This window comes from Maniola hyperantus, chromosome 9, assembly GCF_902806685.2.
Source record: "Maniola hyperantus chromosome 9, iAphHyp1.2, whole genome shotgun sequence".
NCBI lineage: Eukaryota > Metazoa > Arthropoda > Insecta > Lepidoptera > Nymphalidae > Maniola > Maniola hyperantus.
In genome coordinates this window covers 6,952,591-6,977,514 of record NC_048544.1, presented here as the reverse complement: position 1 = coordinate 6,977,514, position 24,924 = coordinate 6,952,591, and the positions used below count along the sequence as shown (strand labels likewise).

Here is a 24,924-nt window from a genome sequence, read left to right as displayed (position 1 = left end):
ACAAGACAGTTTTGTTGATGTTTTATGACTGCATGTTAGGGATGTAACCTATTCCTGTTAGCATGGATTGAAACCGATTTTTATTAATATTAAAACTTTTTTGTTTTTGTTTTTATATTTTACACAATGAAATAGTAATTACAAGTACTACCACTTACAACCACCACCTTATTATTATGTATACACGTACATCAGAGTAACTTACATTAATGTAAAAAATAATTTAGCTGATTAGTTGCCTAAATCACTTGTTGTATTGCGCTGCATCAGATCGAGCGTAAAATCTAGAGAATTAGTGAATAAATTAAGGTACTTAAACTTTAATATAAATTGGTTAACAAATTTAATATCATGAGCAAACCCGTTTTCAATACCAGGAAAATACTAGAACAAAAATGCATGTTGTATAGAAATATATTTTAATTTCGAATCAACCTTATGTGTGATGAAATAGAATCCATTCTAACGTGTCTGTCTGTCCGTCCCGCAGTTAAACGCCCCAGACCGCCGCCATCGCTTCGGAAGTCGACGACTTGCATGGATTCCCACGTTAACTGTTATATAAACCCTTCTATTCACTTGAATTGTATTGGCAGCCTTTGTATTTAACACAATTGATTTTAGTACACGGAAAAAATGGTGTGCCACTTTCTTTTTATATGTTAAGTACTTGGGATGTCCTAATATTATATATCGGCAAAAAACTTACGAAAGTAAAGTTTTCTGAGTGCGCCGTTACACGCGCCCTATACTTGGTATAGTTTTTGTTGGCTGTATAGAATTCCATGGCTACGATAAATTCGTCACACAGTACAATAATTCAAGTAATAAATGAAGAATTTATTTGCCGATTCAACTAGGTTATCAAAAACTGAAGTTACACTTTAACAACTGTGCAGTTTGAACAATATTATGAATGTTGAAAATAAAAAAACGTGGTAAGTAGCTAGGATTGATTTATAATATTATTGTAATTTTTTTGTACTTATATACCTATGAATATGTTTGCCACACATAAATTACATGGTTAATATTTTTATACAACTTCAAAGGCTGTCAATTTCTTGTAGTTTGTATTAATGGATTTAAATAATTGTATAATGAAATCATGAATTAGAAAATCATGTTCTTGCTCTCTGAAATGTCACAGAAATAAAAACCTCATGTCACAAAATCATGAAGTCAATATTAGGAGGACTGCATCGCAAATGCAAATCCGCCTGTAAAGTTTATCATACATTTTCTATGGCTTTGATCATTTTAGTTTGTTCGCGTCAATTTTTTCGACCGTCTATCTATAAATACAAGTATTTTCTTTTGTATGATTACATTTTAAATTATTATGATTTATCGCTGTAACGTTTAATATGGCTTGAAGGACAATCCGCGGTTTGAATATTCAACTTAAAACGAAGCGCACAGCGAAATATTTCTCTGATAAATTCTCAGAATTGAGCTCTGTAAACTTTACGCTTTGCGGTCAAGGGGCGGGGCTAGGACAAGACGATGACTCGCTGTATTACTAACACGAACGTATTATTGTATCAGATTTATAATTCGGTTTTATTATTTGATGATAATCCATCAAGAAAAGGTAAAATTTTCAACAGGCGGATTTCAAAAAAACTTTGTCTTGCGGCCTATCTTAAGAGCGGGTTTACACTTGATCTTTTCGGCGACCGCGATCATCGTATCAAGCATGCATATTTTAAGTTTGGACGTAAACTTTAACTATACCATATCACTAGTCTGGTTGTCAGTTCATACCAATACGTCAGCCCGATACCATTAGAATTGCGTTGCGGCTAGGCAACAGGGATTGTGATCGCCGAAAAGATCAAGATACCTACCCATTAGGTCGGGTCCACATTTGATCATATGGCAAATCCAATCACCGTATCCGTATCACCATTCACTATATTATTCGTCGTATCGAATCAATCTCCGTATCTAGTTGTGCATGCCTCTGTCTTCTACGTATCGTATCTTCAGAAATGTCATTACCCATATCAAATTGTCAACAGTTCTGTGTCAACTGTCAGCTCTCGATCGTTTTTGTGACTGGGTTCCTACAACTTATCCTATTCTTCGATAAATTTAGTACTTAATTTGATACATTTTTGTTACTTCGTTTTTTTTTTTTGAGGCAGAACTACAAGACGGGACTAATTATTGCAAACGATCAAATGTGAACCAAGGCTTAGGGTGCGAGACACGATCCTTTTTTGCTTGCACGATTAGCATTTGCTGAATGAGTGTTTTATCGACATGAGTTATGGAGATTAAAAACTTACCATACTATTGGTGTGGCAAATACGTCCCAAGCATGAAATTATGTATTAGGCTGAGAGTGCACTGATTTTTTTTTCAAGTTCCATAGTAGTTTACAAAATAATTAAGTACTTGCATACAGCATAATATAGTATCCATTAGTGATTTTCCTGCTAAAAATGCTATTCTTTACGCTAATGTGATACTTGTGGTAGCATACTTGATAATAATACCTATATTATATGGTGCGCGCTTAGCCTAAATGTAAAGTTAATTGTATCAAAATAGTTCATCTCAGAATGACTCAAATGGGGGGGGGGGTTAGTTTTAATTTCTTAATTTTTTATAAGCTGCCAGTGTTGCATGTAAAAACAATATTTTTTTATTTTCTATTCATAATAATATGGGGAGTGTGAGGAGCGTTAATGTATAACGGTATGATTGTCTAGTATGTATCCATTGTATGCTTGGTTGTATGTCTGTTTCTACGCTTGTGTCGTAATCAATATCCAATATTATAAGGTGCTGCGAGGTTTCGGTATCACATAAAACCGTTTTCAAGATTTTGTCGTTAATAAGCGACGATTCGCAGAACTAATCTTAGCGAACATTCTGCTTCGATTCTATTGTCATTTAAGTTAAAGTTGCCGATTTCTGCGTTAACCAAGAACTGTCGCGATATCGCGTAAATAATGTGCACGGACGGCGGTAGTGCAAATAACATTTCTATAAGACACATTGACAGGTCCATCGCCAGACTACATCTACAGTAGCAAAGGCTACAAAATCAACGCGTATAGTACTTTGTATCATTGTTAGGTATGCGTACACATTTAACGTCTTAAATTTACTGTGAAAATGTGGCTAATTCCTTTGTACACAATCTCTCAACTAAACTAAAATATCACGTCTAAATCTATTGCTATCCCTTTCATAATGTTGCTTGCGGAAAAGGAAAGCACTAGATTTAGACCTGTTAATTTAGTTTAGTTTAGAGATTGTGTACTAGAGAATCGGCCCCAATATCACACTAAATTCAAACTGGGCCGAAAAATATGTATGTATTCACGCGAAATCTTAACTACATAATGGTACAATTACTGATAGTAGGTACCTACTTTTTATTGCGTATAAAATTACGCGTGATGATCTATTTTCAATACTTCGTAATAGACTTGACATGTCTGGCGTTACTTTTGTATGGATGTTTGCTTTTACACCAATTGGTACAATAAAATTATATAAAACAATACCTGCGCATCAAATAGCTTAATGGCGAAACCGGATCGTTTATCGATGAATATACAAAATGTTGCAATATCTATTTATTTCTTTGCGAATTAAATACTCGAAGAATTAAAAAAATCGGCAAGTCCTGTGACTCGAGATATCCGCGTAAAAAGTTTATTTTACGCGGCGTTTATTTTATATATTTAAAACCTAAGGCGGAGTTTGTTTGCTTTTCAAGTGTCATACCGAAATCCCGCAGAATTTAATGACTTCGAGGTAAAATGTTAATGATAAAATATTGAAGGTAATTACTTGATTATAAATAATAAGTAGTAAGCGTAATAAGCTAATGTCCTTAGTTAGGCCGTCCTTAAAATTGGATCATTCGTTTATAACGTCATATCTAATTTGAATTTAAAATGCCGCGATTCAACCAAACGTCGAACGCGCTAAGCCCGTACAAACGCACGTGCTTGTTTGTTTAAGTTTTTGTGGTGAGACCATAATGTAGCTAAAGTAGACGCCCTAAAAAATTGTGTGAACAGCGCACATACAAAATAACAACGTTAAAAGATAAATAATTTATTTGGTTTAGCAAACTACACGTATATTTAGTAGTGTCTTGATGACTGATTTTTGACATTATTTGTATTAACAAAATACATAAATGAATAAATAATCTGAATAAGACACATTCAGCATACGGCCGTTATATGAGTAGTTCAAAAAGTAGTTTGTGAGTTATCAACCAAAATGGAAATTTTGAAAAATTTATGTTTCTAAAAAAAGCTTGTATGTCTATAGTACGCGACAGGTCGGGATGGCAATGGGGCAGGGAACGCCAAGCACACCCGCACTAACCCGGTGCAGGCGAGTGCGGGTGACTTGCGGGTGTGCGGGGTGTCCCCTCGCCTCATACCCCGATTGCCATCTCAACCTGTCGCGGACTAAAGGACCAAACTAAGAACCTTGGTCCTACGTAGCAATATTTTTAGAAACGCCAGTTTTTGAAAATTTCTGTTTTTTTTTTTTGCAAAACGGGTCCAAGCGCCTTTCTTTTCATAGAGAGAGGCTTTTGGAGGGTAGGTGTGTATTTTGCATAAATCAAAGAGGGTAGTTATTTTATGTTATGACGTTATAATTGGAAGGACTGCTGGACGCGTGGTAGTGATGCTTTGTGCGATTTAGCGTGCTAACGTAAATCGCTTTTGTTAGATTTTATCATTTGTTTGATTCAAACGAAGCTGCTTACTACACGGATCATCTGTTTTACTTTTCCTGTCTTTGCTTACTTTATCTTTTTACGGATATATTTTCTTATATCTACTCGGATATATGAAACTCTTATTCTGACTTTAAAATTGATATTAGTTCAAATTAGAGGCTTGTTTAATTTTAAAGTAGGTATGGTAAATTCGGTGTAAGGAATTATTTGACATTTATTGAAGCTGAGCATTTTACAAGCGACTTGCCTATGCGATCTCTTTGTCATAATATAAAATATCCTTGATTCTACATGAAAAAAAAATTAAATTTGAATATACTCACGGTGACTTAAGGCCAAAATTAATAATCAATCTATCCGTAATCTGGACATTGTTGTTTGTCAAAAAATACCTTAGAATAAGGACTGTTAGAAGTAGCCCTATTGTGACACTTATGTTAGAGCGAGATAGCTAAATGCATTTAAGCTCTTATTAGAACGTGACAAAATGATTATGCTTTGTCCTTATCACCGTGGCCACTTTTTTTTGTTTGTCAAAATGTATTTGTACGTGAGTATTTGACAAATAGGGTTGCCAGATGTGTTGAAAAAAAAAAACCGGACCAGTTTTTAATTTTAATATTATTAACATAAAATTAACTTACCTAAAAAGGTAACTTTCTATCTTAACTAAATTTACATTGAATAAGAAAAAAAAACGATCAAAAGAGAAGAGAAAATCATTATTTCCAATAACAGTAGGTAAATCTACTTAAACTTTTTTAATATATTTTGTATTAGATGCCACTGCTTTCAATAAAGATGTATTGTCTGAGATGGCATCTTTGAATTCAGTGCAACTAGCAGATATATTAAAGAAAACGCACAATTCACTCTTCACAGTATTAACGGCGAGACGATTTCTTTCGTCTGTCCATACATTTCCCATGACGCTAAAGATTCGTTCCACAAAAGCATTAGATATGGGAATACTACACACATACTGCACTATTTTCAATAAATTAGGCGCTGCTTCGTTGGTAAAAAACTTGCACCACATATTAATAGAGTTTCCTTCAAGTGAAGAGAAAACACTTTGAAGTGCAGCCAGTTCTTCATAAATGTTTTCAGGGGGATTTTGCTGCTTCCATGGAGACAATGACCATAACTCAATCAATTGATCCAGCGTAGGAAATCTTCCGCATTCGAGATCTAAACAACTAAATGCCTTATAATTGTTATTTTCAAAAGAATACCACTGTTCTATATATGCTAGTGCTCTTTGGTAAACTATTAGAGCGTTTTTAGTAAATTCTCTTGATTGATTTTCTGAAAGATAGCCTTGTCTTAATGCCATATGAACTTTCATTCCGAAATGTTTGTCACTTATTTTCTTTGCAATACTGTCCCGGAATTTCACCATTATATTGTGCAAATGAAATGCTGCTGTGGTACGTTTTTCTAACAAAAGTAAAATTTCTTGAAAAGAAGCCATAAAATTATGAGTGAAATATAAATATAATTCATTGTAAGTAGGAGTGGTTTCACTTGCAATTTCGTCTACTTGATCAGACAAGATAGCCCAAAGAGCCCTAGGACAATTATCAGAACCTTGTTCTAAGAAGTACCTTTTCAATGGTCCCCACGACAAAAGCATCCTATCAAGAGCTTTAAACAAACTAAGCCATCTTGTAGGAACATGTCGTATAACTTCTCTGTATTCGCTCTCAAAGAAATCAAAGCACGCCTTCAACTCTTCTCGTTTCTTCGCGGAACAAGAAAACTCTGCAAATACTTTCATCACTATATTTTCGACATCAACAGGCATTACTTTCAAAGCGATTTTTGCGCAGTTGTGAAATATGTGGTCATTACAGTGAGCAGCTATAATTTCATTATTTTCTTCAGATTTTAGCTTTTGAAAAACGGAATTATTAACTCCAAAATTTACAGAGGCATTATCTGCTCCATATGCTGTTACTCTACTCCACGACAGTTGTGAATTATTCATGACTTGACATAATTGTTCCTTAATAGATCTTGAATCTTCGAATGAGTCTTCATAAAAGTCCAAAATTTTATGACAAATACCGTTTCTTGGTGAGAAATATTGAATCGCAACTGGAAAGAACTTTCTGTTTCCTTTATTAGAAGCATCGGTAGCAATGGAAAACGGAACTTCATTCTTTAAATCCTCCTGCACAAGTTCCATCGAATATGGATATAAAACTTGGTTTGCGATAGCAGTACATTTAGTGCGTCCTCCTGTCATTTGCTTTACGATATCTGAATCTATAATTATTTTTTTTAAAACTTTAAATGAGCAATCTTGAGCAAGATACGAAATATGGTGCTTGATACCATGATAAACTTCAGTCAATTCGGCAATACTAACTTTTTCACTTTGTGCGCTGCCTTTTCGTGTAAAGAAAGAACTCATTCGCTGAGACATGGCTGCAGCACTTTCTGAATCTTTGTGCTTCTTTGACGCAGCATGATGCGTTAATGCTTTCAAGCCATCATAAGCCACCGTGAACTTATTTTTACACAATTTGCAGTAGCCTTTTGTGTTGTCTTCGTAACATTTATTTAACCACGAAAATCGAGATTCCCAGTCAACATTATAGTGGCAAACCCTTCTTACTTTTTTAGGTGGAGTTTCTTTACTTGTTGATGCTTCCTCGTCTTCCATTTTGATTGACAAAGCCACACACAAACAAGATAACGATGAAACACAGCACAGGAAACAAAATATAATAACAATAATAACACGCTGCAAGCGTCGCTAAAAATACTTTAGGGCGCGACTACTTTCACTTGTAACTATTAAGCGACTGAAGTGAAACAAGTGCGTGGGAGCGGGTCGGGGGTGGCGGGCGGCGCGTCGAACGAAGCGTTCGAGAGTGGTTTAAGCGCCAGGTGAATGAACTACTCGTAATTTTTACTAAAACCGGACAATCTTTTGTCCGGTTTACCAAGATTTTCTTGACTGGACAAGCATAAAGAAAAACGGACTGTCCGGTCGAAAACCGGACATCTGGCAACCCTATTGACAAACAACGTGAAGTGTAGAGGACATTTCACAAGTAAGAAAATCTGCTTGAGCGAGAGGGACTGAGGGGGCCACGCTAGTTGCAAATCTGGACATATCTGTGAAAAATACCATACATTTTTGACAAAATATATTAACGTTGCCAAGTAACTCTTCGATAGATTACAGATAGGATTGATTCTTAATTTCGACCGTTAGTCATCTTATAAAAGCGAACCATTTTAATGTACTAAAATAAAATAAAGGAACACTTTATTAAAAAAACACTATTAAAAAAATGTTAAGATACAATTTGCCGACTGGCACGCGCGGTAATTCACTCTAGCTAATTTTAAAGTTAGGTAAGTAAGTAATTTATTCATTCCATCAAAATATTTTGAAGCGAAGCTTCTTATTTTTTTACTTGTTTTATTTTTCATATAACTCATGGATGGTAGGATCTGGATATTGTTAAGTGTTCTCTTTTGTAAGATGACTAAAAAGTCATTATATAACCAATTTTAGTTACGTCATTATTCGATTTTAAATAATATATGCTATGTAAATTTTATTATTATTATTATTTTTGCTTTTTAGGTAACAATGTGGGTACCTAATAAAGGAAATATGAAGTTTAAATGCTGCTTAATTTTATTAAGTTACATTAAAATGTAATTTACGTATCATATTCTTCTGTTTCATAATTTTAAGTTGCTCGACAAAGATGGTCCGTGTCCTCCGTACCACATCAATAGTGTACCATGTAACGCGGGGAACTGTATTTTAATTCAATTATTTATTACCTGTAATTTGCTATGAACCAGACTGAACTGCAAGGGCTTCGGCCGACTTGAATCAATTTATTGATATTGTATGAACAAGAGAATTGTATATTGATTTCATAAATAAAAATACTTTCTGAATACTTTTTATTTTTTTATTTTCTCTAATTACATGTTGTGCCGACCCCACGTAGCGTGGTATAAGGTAAGGAAGAAGAAGTAGATTTTCTCTAATTAAGCTACTCTATTACATAAATTCTGTGCGTATGGCGTAGACAACTTTAATTAATTGAAAAAAATTCAAAAGTAAGACCCCGCCATCCCCTTCGTGTGTTATTTCTTTTTTTACCACCCAGAAAAAAGGAGCCCCGCGCAGCGGGGCTCCGTCGACGGGCCCCGGTCGCCGAGAAGAGACCACCACTATGGTGGGGGGTCTCTTTCACCTTTTATATTTAACAATATAAAATAGGCTTACTCCATTAATTATAACATCGGAAACTTAGAGTATACTTTATGCTCTTAATTGTTATAATCCCACTCTCTCGTTCCCACCGGGAGCAAGAGAGTGGGATTATAATGGAATACGCCATGATAAAATATACATTACTCGTTGACTTTCACCAGCAAAGTATAATAGGAGAATGAGGTTTTTATAATCTGAAACAGAAAAATATTAATCATCAGTACCAGATTTAAGTATCAGATTATAATGAAGAAACAAACAAACCTTGCTGCGCTGCGCTTTGTACGGCTGTGCTGTGTTTCAAACAGCAGGTATCATGCGATACGTGCTGGCTCCCTCACTGTTTACTATCTCGGTTGCACTTGTGCAAATGCATGTCGCAGTCGCACAGCAATCAGCATAGCACACCGCGCAGCTCAATGTTTCAATGTTTGTTTAAAAAACAAAGCACCAGAAAATTAGCTGAGAACAACGCAGCATAGTTCAATGTTGATTGGTCACCCTAAGATGTTTAGCTACGTTACCAGGACAAAAGTCTTCAGATTCATCGGCAAGAGGCCACCAGCTTGCACCAGCATAGGTTTGTGGTGGGCCAGCAAGATGTTAAGCAACAACCGCCGTGGTTTCACGCCCATTGAAAACCAAGTGCATTGGTACGCTGCCAGTGATACTCGGTCGGCCTTGAACACAACAAAAAGATGGGGAGGTAAGAATTTTTTAATCTCTAGGTATCTAACTACCTACTTAGGCTAGTTTCGATGAATAAGGTACTTGTCGCCGAATATGTAACATAACGTGCTAATTTGGTTGTACACAATCTCAAAATTAACGTTGGGTTTCAATATTTAAACATAAAAATAGTGGTATTCTAAAAATAACGTAAATAGAGTCAGTCACATATGGAATTACCCATATAGCGAAACCAATAATTATTAATCTATGGAATTACCCCTCTGTTGAACTCAACTACTTAGCAATGTCAAAAATTGTACCTATGGTCTTTTTTGACAAATAACAACGTTGCTAAGTAACTTATCGACAGATTACAGATAGATCAATCAATATTCTTTATTTTATTGATTAAAATTTCGGCCGTTTATCGTTAATATAGGTTATTTAATATTGTGAGAAGGATGGCACATTAGGACTTAGGTACCTACTTATCACATAACATTAGGAGATTGCACCATTTTCTACTAAGTATTTTACAAAACTTTCTTCATTATCATTGTTATTCATTATTATGAAATATTTACTTGCCTGTAAGATAATTTGGTTTCCAAAATAGCAATAAACAAACATATCTAACGAAACAGCGACCAAGTACTCAACGGTTACCATATCTAATTTCTGAAATAAATTAAAAATATTGCCAGTTAATTTTTTAGTTACCTAAGTTATCTATCTACCACTGTACCCTATCCACGACATCAAGTTAATATAGCACTCTCTCTACCTAATCTCATGCAAAAAAACCGGCCAAGTGCGAGTCAGGCTCGCGCAATGAGGGTTCCGTATTACAGTCATATTTTTTCGACATTTTGCACGATAATTCAAAAACTATGATGCATAAAAATAAATAAAAATCTGTTTTAGAATGTACAGGTGAATACCTTTCATATGATACCCCACTTGATATAGTCACTCACTTCGAAAGTTGAAAATACTAATTATTAGTTCATGACCGCAATTTAATTTTTTTTGTGTGATTTAACCCTAAATTCACGGTTTTCAGATTTTACCCCAAATGTACGCTATAAGATCTACCTAGGTACCTACCAAATTTCAAGTTACTAGGTCAACGGGAAGTACCCTGTAGGTTTCTTGACAGACAGACAACAAAGTGATCCTATAAGGGTTCCGTTTTTCCTTTTGAGGTACGGAACCCTAAAAAAGAGAGTGATCTATACTGTAATGAGTACCTACAGCTTATCTACAATGTGTATCTGACCTTATAGAAATGGTGTGTCAATTGTAAGCAACTCACTCTTATAAAAATAATTCAAATTAACGTTTATCTACAGCATCTAAAGAAACGTAAATACCTACCACTTCTATGCGTAGGTACCTATTCTGAATTCTGTCGAGTCTACTCACTGAAGTAGCAGCATACAGCAATGTGCAGAGATACAGTGTGACCTGTACAACCCGCAACGCCAGCAACGGGGATACAAACTTCTCGAAACGGTTATGATATTCTAGCACAACTTGCGACATTAGAGTACAATCTTTCAGCGCTGCGGTTGTAGCATTATCATATACCGAACTGTAGATATCTGTGAAATAAAAAAGTCTACGTCATCTACGTGTATTGAATTTATTTTAAGGAACTTATAATAATTATGAAAATTTTACCGAAGTGCATCTTGTTTCCTTTGTTTGTCTGCACAAAAATAAAAAAAATTATGTTAAAAGGTAATTAAATCAACAGGATATTGTTGCCTACCCTCTTAGATAAAGCATACCACGTTAATTGTGTAAAGAAAATAAGTACGTAGTCGGTAGTAAGTAGCAGAAACTCTGTACAAAAAGTGTCGCAAAATATTTCCATTAATTTGGTTTCCAGCAGAACCAAACAATCTTTGCAAAAGATCTCATATCGGGCGCCAAATCGCAACTTGGTGCCTAACATGGATTCCATTCGTAATATATGTAGATAAAATTTTAATTCTGACTTGATTACAGTTCCAGGTAAAAAGAGCTGTGGAGGGAATGCGTCTACGAGTACCTATTATTCAACTGTGCGGAAAACGTAAGGTTCACTGACGAGCCCTCTGCGTAGGCACCGCCAAATCAGTACCTACCCTTATTATAAGTAAATGCGAAAGTGTGTTTGATTGTTGGTTTGTCCTTCAATCACGTCACAACCGTGCAACGGATTGACGTGATTTTTTGCATGGGTATAGATAAAAAAGACCTGGAGAGTGACATAGGCTACTTTTTTACATTACATTAGGCATAGGTACATACTTATCTCGGAAAACCAAAGAGTTCCCACGGGATTTTTAAAAAACCTAATTCCACGCGGACGAAGTCATGGGCATCAGCTAGTAGATCGATACATTCAATTCACTGCGCAGGTTCAAGGTCAAACCTCTTTTTACCTGAAACTAACTGGACCAGTTTTGTTGAGTGGAAGCTAATCTTATGAAACCAACCCATTTCTTGTTATAATGGTAACAGGAGTCGCTCATCTCCGCTCGATTATACAAGTAGCTGTGCTCTTCATCCAGCTCGATGTCACTAAACTGGCTTGCCAGTACGCTGTGGTTCACTCCATGTTGTAACAACGCGGTGTATCGAACATTTCGAAGGCTACAGCAAAGGAGATCCAGCTGACCGCAGAGAAGTATGGCGTTACAAGCGAACAATGTACCTAAAAGCATGTTTCAAAAAAAAATTTGCAAATCGGTCCAGAAACCTGAAAAAAAACAATGTACCTACCTACATACATAAAAAAAAGAAAAACGGTCGAATTGAGAACCACCTCCTTTTTGGAAGTCTGTTAAAAAGACCGCAGGCCTCTTGCGTAACTTAGTGGACGTAAGTATAATTTAGTTGTTCACTAAGTAAAATGTTCAAGAAATAACTGAATTGCGGTGTCCATGTCTTATCGGTGTATGTCATTGAGATTTAGTGCTAATGACGTCATCTCGGTTGGTCAGCAAAATCACCTACCCAGGCAAAAAATAGATAAGGTGCTTTTACACTGAATGAGTCTGCAGTTTTATCTGAATATGCGTCCTAATCTACGCGGCGGTGATTTGTTCTGATACGAAATGTTAAGAGATTTAAATTCAGTAAAAACGCAGAATCAAAAAACATGTTAGCAATAAAATTAATCAAAATCTCACCGAATTGCCCAACAGCGAGCCCAACTAAAGCCTGTGCAATGCACTGCCGTAAGAATATCAGCCGCACGATCAGCCCTTGAGTCACATCCTTATAGATCCAATGCTGGAGCGGTTGGTTTGTCCACACTATCAAAAGTACGTACCTACATATCAACTTAGGAGTTCCTATACTTAGGTAGGTACTACAGAAATAAATAATGATATCTGTAATCTGTTCTTAGCAACGTTGTCATTTGTCGGACCATAAGAAGTCGGTTAAAACGTATACGATTCTTGACAAATAACAACGTTGCAAGTAATTTATCGACAGATTACATATATTAATTATTATTATTAATTATTCGGCCGTTTAACAATAAATCTTTCATGTAAGTACGTATAGGCACTTAAGATTCGAAGCAGGTAGAAGACTTGTTGATTTAAACTAAAAGTAGGTAAAAGTACAAAATTGAGAACAAAATCTTACCTACTAAGTATTAAAATAAAATAATAATAATATTACCTACTAAGTATTAAAATAAAATAATGCTCATTAATTAAGGACTTAATTACTTGTAAATAGCTACTTACAGTGAACCACAACAGGCATAAACACGTACGTTGCAATACTAAACATTGTACACGCTGTGTAGAAATAGCTAAACTTCCTTGATGTTTTATAGGCTTTCGTCATTGTCATGTTAGTCAAACCTCTAGCAGAATGCCACTTGAAGTTTCCATTCATGAAATTCAACAATTCATACAGCTCGCTTCTATAGATGGCGAAGTAAGAGACAATAAAGACTGAGGCGACTAGAGGCAGTCCATCGGCCATTATCTCCAAACTTGCCATAATATCAGTCCACTCGCAATACAAGTGCACGATTAAAGAAAGCAATAAGTTAGCCAGGACGAACAAACTGAAGCTCAAGTAGATGTTATTGACGCCAATCTGGAATTCATTTAGGGGTTTCTGGTACCATTCCCAGCAGCCAACACACTTGAGAGGCACTTGCATAAAGTGCGTGTAGTTTGATACTTTATCCATAACGGATTCCGCTTTATCAGTGGTTAGTTTGAAATGTTTCAACATCTAAAAAATTAAGTTTACTGTTATAAATCTATACCTACTAACACTATCCTACAGTTACTTAGATAAATGTTTGGTTTTTCTCTGCATCGAAAACCAATCATTTATCTATTAGTTACCTACCTATTTACAGTCGAAATTAATAACTAATCAATCTAACTGTAACCTGTCGATAGATTACTTAACAATGTTGTTATTTGTCACAAAGACCATACAGTTTTTAACATATTGATACTTAACGTTGGTAAGTATTTATGTACCGATTACAGATAGGATAGGTTTTATTATAATTTTGACTGCTAGTCTACAATTACCTACTTTTATTTCTAGATATGGTTTTTTTTACCTCTAGGAAGATGCCCCTGGATGTGGAACGTTAAAACCAAAAACTTTCACTAGGTAGGCTAGTGAGTTTGTAAAACTCACTCATCTAAGTACAAGACTTGAAATTCAAGATCAGGTCAAGAGATGGTAAGATGTTAACTATGATGAAAAGCAATTTATGGCTAAGTTTAGGCCTTTTAATGAAATTCTACGATTGACGTTGAGCCAAAAGTATAAAAGACCTAGTTCACTAAGTGGGCATTCGGTTTTATTTTTATTTTTTTATTTTATTTATTAAATTAACTAACGGCTACTTACACTAATACATTTAAAAAAAACTTAATTCTGAAAATATTACTTACTAAATGTAGTCGCCAATTATAAGTTAATACAACATTTACAAACATATGTGATAAAATAAAAACATCACGGCTTTGTAAAACATCACGTAAAGTTACTCACTGTGGAAATAATAAATCGTAAAAGGTTCTTAACAAACTTTAATCGTTCTTGTTAACTTCTCCTTTAAACTTTACTAATAAAGGAGTAATTATAAACTTTAACATAAACGTTAATCGTTGCAATTAATATTTATCTACCTACCCACCTATATAGTTGAACTTCGTTAAGTATCTGATTTTAGTTTCCCAGTTATTACGTACTTACCTACCTAATTCATTGTGGTACCTACCTAGGTGAATTATTATTTGTTTATTAATAAAGCAAAAGTTTCTTTGTTTTAAAATTTTAATAGCTAACGTTATACAATTCAAATAAAAATTACACCAATAAAAACAATCCATTAGCTGAAAGTTTTCTTTTTTAGGGTTCCGTAGACTGTACCTCAAAAGGAAAAAAGGATTCCTTATAGGATCACTTCGTTGTCTGTCTGTCGTGTCTACTTCCCGTTGATCTAGAGTCATGAAATTTGGCAGGTAGGTAGGTAGGTATTATAGCACAAAGAAAGGAAAATTCCGTAAACCGTGAACTTGTGGTTACGTCACAAAAAAAAAGTTTTGTTCATAAACAAATAATTCGTATTTTCAATTTTCAAAGTAATATGATAACTATACCAAGTAGGATATCATATGAATAGGCTTTACCTGTACATTCTAAAACAGACTTTTATTTATTTTTATGCTTAACAGTTTTTGATTTTTCGTGCATATTGTCGAAAAAAATACCCGAGTACGGAACCCTCAGTGCGCGAGTCCGACTCGCACTTGGTCGGTTTTTTCTCAAGCAGTCTGCATAGATTCCGCATCTCTGAAACAATTTAAGTTTTTTCTTAATTTTCTGCAGAGGTACCTACTCAAATCCCTGATCATGGTCCTGAATCAGGGTTGCAGCTGAAAGTCAGCGCTGTTCTTGTGTTTGTGCATGGTGCAATATTATGCTGGCAGGTTGTACCACATATGACAGTGGGTCCCGGCGCTCTTTTTTTGCTTGATGGTGGTGGTAGAGGCGCCGGGATATTGGGATAGCCTCCCTTTAGGTACCTACAACTGGTGTGGTACAAAAAATGTGTGGCACAATTTTTAAATGACTGTTTTTACTCTTCTTCAAACAAATTTTGACGTAGAGAACTAAGTTTTTTATTTTATTTACTTATTTGTAGGTAGGTAGGAATGCCAATGTAACAGTAAAAAGAAAAAGCTACAAGGCACTTATCTCTATGAGATCTCTACCAGTGACCTTACAGGAAGAATAGGTACAACAATGATGGAAGGTGGGACTTATAAAACGAATAGGTTATTAATATAAAACCTACCTACCTACACAAATTCTGAAGACGATCTAGTTCATCACGCAGCTCAGTTGCATTCTCGTAGGTAAGTAGCAGACGTCACCATAATCAAGGAATGGAAGTAGAAAAATTGCGCGAATAAGATTTTAGGTTTTGAAGAAGTGAAAAGAGCAGTGCATGCGCCTGCCTACGTCATTTATGTTACTTGACTTTACGGTATAGAACACCAAGTATCAACCCATTTACCTACTAGGTCAGTAGGGTAGAAACATTTTTTTTTTAAATTATAGACTAGCGCTTGGCTGCAATCAGACCTGGTGGTAAGTGATGATACAGCCTAAGATGGAGTGCGCTTACCTAGAAGATGCCTATTCACTTTTGACTTGAATGTACCCATAATAAAATGGGAGGAGAAAACTGATGCTGGAATAGCGGTTCGAATTAAAAACGAGAGGAGGTAAATCGCTTCGTACGTGTCCTTGGAATTCCGACTACGTACGGGTGCAGACCTTGGCAATGCCTTGCGATACGATAGTAGAAAGGTGAAGCAGGAACCAGGTCAAAAAGTTCTTGGGCAAACTCTCCGAAATTATATCCTATAGAATACCGATAGATAGGCAACTTACAAGTTTTGAACCATTCTTTTAACTGAAAAGCGACTCACTTGTCCTTGGACCTCCGTTGTGCGATTCTATAAATGCGTTTCAGTTCCAACAACGCCCTCATAATAACAACCAGCTGTTGCTCGAAGTCGGACGTCTTCACGTCTACCGTCAGGCCCTTCTGCTTGCAGATCTTCACGTACAAACTCCATATAGCTGATCTGACGTGGCAGAGCTCGACGTGCCGCTTTGCTGCAGTCTCTTTGAGCCGGTTTAAGGCTAATTCCCATTTGATCACGCGGTTGCGTACCTTGTCGTAGCGCCACTGCAATACAATTTGTATCTGGAGACATCGCATCTTTATCTCTACACTAGCTGATCCCCGCGGCTTCGCCCGCGTAGATTTAGGTTTTTAAAGATCCCGTATAGCCTATGTCACTCAGGAATAATGTAGCTTTCTACTGGTGAAAGAATTTTTAAAATCGGTTCAGTAGTTCTAAAGATTACCCCCTACAAACAAACTTAACGACATTACCTCTTTATATAATAATAGCTGATCCCCGCGGCTTCGCCCGCGTAGATTTAGGTTTTTAAAGATCCCGTATAGCCTATGTCACTCAGGAATAATGTAGCTTTCTACTGGTGAAAGAATTTTTAAAATCGGTTCAGTAGTTCTAAAGATTACCCCCTACAAACAAACTTAACGACATTACCTCTTTATATAATATACAACGGGCCGTGCAGCAGAAATCGTAATATTTTAATTTCGCCATAACTTCAAAACCAAACGTCCAATTTTAATCATTCAAAGACCAAATATTATCTCCATAAACTGTTCTTAGTGATGAAATCATTTATTTTGATAAGGATTAATAGCATGAGTAAAATAAACGCGTTTAAATGTAGTCCAAAAAAAATTCAAGATTTTTAAATAAAAAAAATGGTTGCTGTGCCTCACTCGACATAGATGGGTATAGTGTGTCGCGGACTTTTTTGTAGATATTTATAAGATCTACAATTAATTAGAACATTTATGGTTCTATCTTTTATAGTTTAGGCAGCGTACGCAAAATAAGTAACTTTTCTGGTTGATTTTTTACACCTTGTGTCCGAAAAACCCAAATATCTTACGGAACCCTATTTTTTTCCAAAATAAAATATAGCCTATGTTACTCGTGGATAATGTAGCTTTCGAATGGTGAAAGAATTTTTAAAATCGGTCCAGTAGTTTTTGAGCCTATTCAGTACAAACAAACAAACAAACAAACAAACAAACAAACAAACAAACAAACAAAGTTTTCCTCTTTATAATATTAAGTGTAGATGAGTAAAATAAACGCGTTTAAATGTAGTCCAAAAAAATTCAAGATTTTTAAATAAAAAAATGGTTGCTGTGCCTCACTCGACATAGATGGGTATAGTGTGTCGCGGACTTTTTTGTAGATATTTATAAGATCTACAATTAATTAGAACATTTTATGGTTCTATCTTTTATAGTTTAGGCAGCGTACGCAAAATAAGTAACTTTTCTGGTTGATTTTTACACCTTGTGTCCGAAAAACCCAAATATCTTACGGAACCCTATTTTTTTCCAAAATAAAATATAGCCTATGTTACTCGTGGATAATGTAGCTTTCGAATGGTGAAAGAATTTTTAAAATCGGTCCAGTAGTTTTTGAGCCTATTCAGTACAAACAAACAAACAAACAAACAAACAAACAAAGTTTTCCTCTTTATAATATTATATATAATATATATAGTGTAGATAGAACCTATAAAATAAAGTCGCTTTCCGCTGTCTGTATGTACGCTTAGATCTTTTAAACTACGCAACGAAACCAATAGACAGAGATGAGAGTAATTCAAGAGAAAGTTTTATACGTAGTACGTACCTACTTTTATAGTTTAATATTGTTTTGAATTTGCATATCTCGACAATGTTAATAGATTTCATGATTTTACGTCAACGGAAAGTCCTTACCTTAAAGGTTTTAATTCCATTGACGGATTTGACTGACACGGACAGACAGACAGACAACTAAGTGATTCTATATCTAAGGATTCCTTTTTTTTCCGGATACGGAATCCTAAAAGACACTAAAATAAGGAGATGTAATGTTAATTACTCTGAGATCAGCGAGTGCATTGTTGAGGCCCATGATGAACAGTTTCTTTTCCTCAGTGAGCGCTGCGATCTCTTGGCGTGCGTTCTCCAACATTTCCAAGTCCCGCTCTTGACGCTCTGCTAATGTGCCTTTTGCGGCAGCTATAGAAATAAAAGTCGGTCAAGTGCGAGCGGTCGTAGCCGCATAGAAACGATCAAGGAAAAGCTTTAATGAAACTTCCATACCCGTTCCAAGTTAGCTCGGCAGATTCCGTCTCAGGCCGTAGGTATCATTACTTACCATCAGGGTGAGATCACAATTCACGGTCAAGGAGTAACTTATATTAGTGTAAAAAAATGAATGCAGGTAGATACAGCTCAAACCGCTAGGTCTTAAGGACCCACTTTAAAGAAAGAAAGAAAAAGTGTTTATTTGGTGCCACAGAAAGTACACATAAAAAATGAGCCTAGATAGCTCAACGGTTAAAGGAGCGGACTGAAATCCGAAAGGTCGCCGGTTCAAACCCCACCTGTTGCACTATCGTCGTACCTACTCCTAGTACAAGCTAGCATGCAAGCAAAAAAAAAATGTAAGTAGGTACAAAGAATATGGTTAATAAGTTGTGTTAGTACCGATAAGTGAATATAATTAAAGTATGGTAGTTGAAATAGAGTCCCTTATAGGGTCCCTTATTATAAATGCGAAAGTGTGTTTGTTTGTTGGTTTGTCCTTCAATCACGTCGTAACGGTGCAACGGATTGACGTAATTTTTTGCATGGGTAGGTAATAGGTATAGATAAAGACCTAATTATGCTACTTTTTATCGCGGAAAATCAAAGAGTTCCCACGGGATTTATAAAAAACCTAATTCCACGCGGACAAAGTCGCGGGCGCCACCTAGTAGAGTAAATAAAAGCAAAAACTGCGGGTATTTTATTTTTATTTTTATTCAGATACAAGTTAGCCCTTGTCTGCAATCTCACCTGATTGTAAGTGACGATGCAGTCTAAGGGTATTTTAAAGCTGTACCTATCTGCGATCCTCAGGTATCTTCACGTGAATTGCGAGTTTGTTTTAAAATATAGTAACGAGTAACTAAGTTGTATTAAAATAATAAAAACCAGCCAAGTGCGAGTCAGACTCGCGCACTGAGGGTTCCGTTGTACAGTCGTATTTTGCGACATTTTGCTCGATAATTCAAAAACTACTTTAAGCGTAAGTCAGAAAAGCAGGTTAAATTTAACTAATTTTATAAGTTATTAAAATGTTCCCTCATATAAAGCTTGCACGTGGATATAGATCACAACGCGTAGAGGCTAATCGAGAGATTTAATCTTTATTATAACCTAACTGCAATATTAACTTGATTAGGGCACAATTGCTATTGTAACCACTTAATCAAAATATCGACCTAAACACAAAAGTATTTAATAGTCGTCGAGTCACGAGTCGGAACGAGACTGCTTTGAAAACCTTCAAACACCGGGTATTTATACAAATCGATTCAAGATGGCTCCCCGCCACCGATCGCGTGACATCGGATGAGTCAAATATTGTCCAATTCATTAAACTAACTTCAATAAGCTAACAGTCGGCCTTTCCTGATCGCTTTCACGTCTCGTGAAATAACCGACTACCCGTTGCGTGACCCCTTCATGTTCACAACAACTAAACTGTTTTGTTGCGTGACCCCGTAATGTTCACAACAACTAAAACAGAAGGTATTCGCCCATTAGCAATCAAAACATGAAAACACTGCTTGAACTGCCCGCTGTCAGTTTCAATCACACAACAATAGATCTAAACTTTTGACCTCTCATTCGATGTACACAAAATCTGCATCATCTACTGTACTAAATTACTTTTAGATTCTAAAGCAATTCTACCACTGGTTCGGAATGCCACGACCTAGCGAGAAGAACCAGCAAGAAACTCGGTGGCGTCTAACTGTTCAAATTTAACAAAAAATTTGCGGGTACTTTATAAAAAAATATATGCGGGTATATTTTTAATTTTACTTTAAATTACTCGCGTTTCCAAAAGTACAACTGTTTAGATGGCAAAGCAAAATTAAGGCAACGTAAGTTAGATGCCGCTTCTGAACTTTAAGCGTAAGTCAGAAAAGCAGGTTAAATTTAACTAATTTTATAAGTTATTAAAATGTTCCCTCATATAAAGCTTGCACGTGGATATAGATCACAACGCGTAGAGGCTAATCGAGAGATTTAATCTTTATTATAACCTAACTGCAATATTAACTTGATTAGGGCACAATTGCTATTGTAACCACTTAATCAAAATATCGACCTAAACACAAAAGTATTTAATAGTCGTCGAGTCTCGAGTCGGAACGAGACTGCTTTGAAAACCTTCAAACACCGGGTATTTATACAAATCGATTCAAGATGGCTCCCCGCCACCGATCGCGTGACATCGGATGAGTCAAATATTGTCCAATTCATTAAACTAACTTCAATAAGCTAACACTATGATGCATAAAAATAAATAAAAATCTGTTTTAGAATGCACAGGTGAAGACCTTTCATATGATACCCCACTTGATTAGTTATCTTACTTTGAAAATTGAAAATACTAATTATTAGTTCATGATCACAATTAATTTTTTTTTGTATGATCTAACCATAAATTCACGGTTTCCATTTTTTTCCCCAATTGTCAGCTATAAGATCTACCTAGGTACCTGCCAAATTTCATGATTCTAGGTCAACGGGAAGTACCCTGTAGGTTTCTTGACAGACAGACAGACAGACAACAAAGTGATCCTATAAGGGTTCCGTTTTTCCTTTTGAGGTACGGAACCCTAAAAAATACCTAAAGCTTCGTATCGGTTGAGTACATCCAACGGTTGCTTGAATTCTGGATAGTTGAGCACCACCGACATTAGGTAATCCTGCGAAAAATTTCCAAATTCATTACATACATACCTAGTTACCTATTTAAGCATCTACCTTTATTTTCTTTGGACTCGTTAGTCAAAAAAAGTCTGGCCAAAAAATCTTACTTCTACTAGGTAACTAGTTAGGTACCTACCCATTATAATCTTAATGAGAAAGTTTGGATGTTTGTTACTCTATCACGCTACAATGACTAAACTAATTGGACTGAAATTGGGAATGGAGATAATAGTTATCTTATACCCTGAAAATATAACATCTAGATAGGTACCTATGTATATGTTACTTTTTATCACGGAAAATCAAAGAGTTCCCGCGGGATTTCTATACAACCTAAGGTACCTACGCAGACGTAGTCGTGGGCATTCTCTAATAAAAACATTGTCCGTTCACCGAACTCAACGCGTGCGGAGTAGTATTATGTTGGCACCATTACAAATCACTCAATAATAATCCCTAAACCCTATGAAATACAGAAACTAAGCAATGGTGCCAACATAATATTACTCTACGCATCAAGTTACGATGAACGAACAATAATAACACAGTACCCGTAGTACAAGATTTTACGTCTCACCAAACCAAACCTAATTCGAGAGTCGAAATACTTCCGCGTTACAGTAAACTGGATCTTAAAAGCCTTGTTTTAAAGCTCAAGTTTGTCTACACTTCTACAACCAGCGCTCCAAGCGGAAACATTGCGAAATTAAATTCAGTGGCATTGAATATTTGACTTCAATTCAAGGCTCTTTAGGTCCATTTTACTGTAACGCGGAAGTATTTCGACTCTCGAATTTGGTTTGGTTTGGTGAGACGTAAAATCTTGTACTACGGGTACTGGTAACATTTTAAAACCGATCGGTGGTTTTGCATGGATTTGATTAGTCGGTGATCGGCGCCATCTTGGGACATCAAGTTGTAAAGTGTGCGCGGGCGCTGGAGCTTGTGACCCGTTTTTAATCATTTGTGGTTTGTGGTTTGAATGAGGATGTGTATTGGTAAAAGAATTGATATTATTATGTTCTTAACTTATTATTATTGCTTCTGGTACTGTATAAGTAGATGGTAGATAGGAGGTACATGTAATAATAATTGTTGATTTCTGTATTACCTAAGTAAATACTGTAAAATAACGATAGCTAGTGTGTTTTATAATGCCAACCTCATAGATCGTGTAATCGCGGACTTGTTTCTCCATGAGCTGCTTGACCTCCTTCATCTCCACGACCCTCTGACGCATGGCCTCCGTCTCGCGAGTCTTGCGCTCCAGCACTTCCGTGTCAGCTTCCATCTTGCGCTCCGCCCGATCGCGCTTCTCTTGGTTTTCTCTGATAAACTATTATTTATTTTATTGTACAGATTAACGAATATTTTTCTACTAGTAGTTAGGTACCTACGTTTAATTCATCGAGCCATACTAGACACGAAGCTTTTAGCATCAGCGATCAGCGTTGTGGTTGCGATCGAATTAAACGCATCAAGTCGTCAAAACGCGATGCAGCATCGAATTCAATGCAGTTACAAAATCCTACCTATTGTGTATGATTGCCTATGATCAGACCTTGTTGAAGCTAATAAATGACTCCTTTAACAGCATCTCCTTCTTGCGCAAGTCCTGCCACTTGTTGTCCATCAAAGCCCTGTTGCTGCTCTCCTCTTCCCGTTTTAGAGCGAGCTTTTCATCAGCCTCCATCAGGTCTCTACGCGCCTGTTCCATCAGCACTTGTGGAGTCGGTCGCGCTACGTCCCATACTGGATATTTTCTAGTTAAATAATATTTTTTGGTAGTTTGTGAGCTGTGACGTAAGTCCGAGGGTGGTGAGGCCTAAAGTGGCGACAGCGAATATCAGAAAATAGCAATGGTTAGGTATACAAAGTTGACCCAAATTATTAACCGGATGGCTGGTCCATGGATAGTTCTTTTTTTGTATATGTAACAGAAAAAATTAAAAAGCGTGCGCAAGGCATCTGTGGCTCTGTGCTGCCACTTGCCAAAATAACATAGAAGAATGGCAAACTGCCACATTCGTATACTCAAGGTATCGTATTGGGTTCAAAGAAGGAGATAATGTTTTAAATGCTATGTTAATTATTTAAATCGAACTTACTTTACCATACGCGAGCTTTCCATCAAAGATTTGTAATACTCTGATGTGGATTCCACAGGGGGTCCATGAGGAATGGCTATTGGCGCAAGGTCTTTCGAAACCTTTTTCATTTTGCATCAGCTGTAAAAAATTAAATTTTAGCTATACAAGACTATTTTATTTTATTTTGATTTTATAAGTTTCACAAAGAAAGCCGTTTCACAGGAAGCCGTTGCTACGGAAACACAACAACCAAAGAGTATGACAACAACATTTGAGCAAAACCCACCAAAAAACTGGCCCATTTTATGTCGCGCGGCTGCACTCTACTGGCAACATTATCATTTGTCAGGGCTAGAACCCAAAGCCGTAAAACCAGTTTAAAAAAAACCATTTGTCATGTCAAAATCAAATTGACGTCAGTTGAATTGTCAATTTGTGCAATTTCAACTGATAACTTTGCAGGTTATAATTTATGATAATACAATTTTTAAATTAAAATATTGCATATAATAAATACTTAATAGCCAAAATTATTAAATTTTGTGCACTAGCTTCATTTACACAATCATTTCGGACCAACGCAAAATGGAGTTAAACTTATCTTTCATTTCTGGTTTGGGATGCGGTATTTGTATCGGGATATCAATTTTTGCATTGAAAAAATATCTTGGATTATTCACCGAGACCTCAAAAGCTGTGAAAAAGGTAATTTATTAGGTGTAAACCTTGTCTTAATACTTATCAAACTTGTTTTTTCAACATTATTTTGAGTCTCATTTTGAGACATAAAAAATAACATTATCTAAGTAAATTCTAAGGAAATATAAAATGATTTTTTTTCAGATTATCTCAGATTCAGAGTACAAATTAGTATTAGTGGTACGAACAGACCTAAACATGGGTAAAGGTAAAATTGCAGCACAGTGTAGTCACGCAGCAGTTGGGGCTTATGAAAAGGCTTTAAAGAGAGACCCGGAAGGTTTGCGGAGTTGGCAAATGACAGGTCAAGCGAAAATAGCTCTTAAAACAGATTCTGTAGATGAAATCAAGCAAATTGCAGACAATGCTAAGAAAATGGGACTCGTAACTTCACTAATAAGAGATGCAGGAAGGACTCAAATTGCTCCCAACTCCATTACAGTGCTTGGTGTTGGACCTGCACCTAAAGATGTTATTGATAAAGTTACAGGACATTTAAAATTATTATAAATATGTAAATATATTCAAGGCTTTTATT

The 24,924-nt window shown here is 36.0% G+C and overlaps 4 protein-coding genes across 7 annotated transcripts in view; 2 read left to right on the top strand and 2 right to left on the bottom strand.

Moving 5' to 3' along the window:
• The window catches only part of LOC138402808 (serine/threonine-protein phosphatase PP1-gamma catalytic subunit A), a 31,891-nt gene extending 23,230 nt beyond the window's left edge, over nt 1–8,661 (top strand). For 2 of the 3 annotated variants that reach the window (XM_069501047.1, XM_069501046.1), the window contains one exon: nt 491–5,286. In XM_069501047.1, the coding sequence (XP_069357148.1) occupies nt 491–494 (4 nt within the window). In that variant the 3' untranslated portion in view covers nt 495–5,286. Of the gene's footprint in view, nt 1–490; nt 5,287–8,333 lie in introns of those variants that run through there. The other variant, XM_069501048.1, reaches the window with a different exon arrangement.
• A 6-nt stretch (nt 8,662–8,667) lies between these two features.
• LOC117985007 (odorant receptor 83a-like) lies at nt 8,668–14,805 on the bottom strand. Its single transcript, XM_034971688.2, has 9 exons — nt 14,591–14,805; nt 13,406–13,907; nt 12,836–12,961; nt 12,140–12,357; nt 11,337–11,364; nt 11,079–11,257; nt 10,242–10,331; nt 9,506–9,661; nt 8,668–9,175 (listed from the first exon to the last, which is right to left on the bottom strand). The coding sequence occupies exons 1-9, from the start codon at nt 14,633–14,635 to the stop codon at nt 9,122–9,124; spliced, it is 1,398 nt and encodes a 465-aa protein (XP_034827579.2). The 5' UTR covers nt 14,636–14,805; the 3' UTR covers nt 8,668–9,121.
• A 238-nt stretch (nt 14,806–15,043) lies between these two features.
• Nucleotides 15,044–24,111, bottom strand: LOC117984987 (coiled-coil domain-containing protein 42 homolog). Of its 2 annotated transcripts, XM_034971668.2 has the most exons (7): nt 23,706–24,111; nt 23,159–23,360; nt 22,760–22,933; nt 21,515–21,593; nt 18,704–18,843; nt 16,640–16,902; nt 15,050–15,494 (listed from the first exon to the last, which is right to left on the bottom strand). In XM_034971668.2, exons 1-7 carry the CDS (start codon nt 23,813–23,815, stop codon nt 15,467–15,469), a joined length of 996 nt encoding a protein of 331 aa, XP_034827559.1. In that variant the 5' UTR covers nt 23,816–24,111; the 3' UTR covers nt 15,050–15,466. The 2 variants fall into 2 exon arrangements, with proteins under 2 accessions (XP_069357150.1, XP_034827559.1); XM_069501049.1 differs by lacking the exon at nt 18,704–18,843 and having other exon boundaries at nt 15,044–15,494.
• Nucleotides 23,910–24,909, top strand: LOC117985003 (peptidyl-tRNA hydrolase 2, mitochondrial-like). The gene is made up of 2 exons (XM_034971683.2): nt 23,910–24,392; nt 24,531–24,909. The coding sequence occupies exons 1-2, from the start codon at nt 24,273–24,275 to the stop codon at nt 24,894–24,896; spliced, it is 486 nt and encodes a 161-aa protein (XP_034827574.1). The 5' UTR covers nt 23,910–24,272; the 3' UTR covers nt 24,897–24,909.
• The last annotated feature ends 15 nt before the right edge of the window (nt 24,910–24,924 follow it).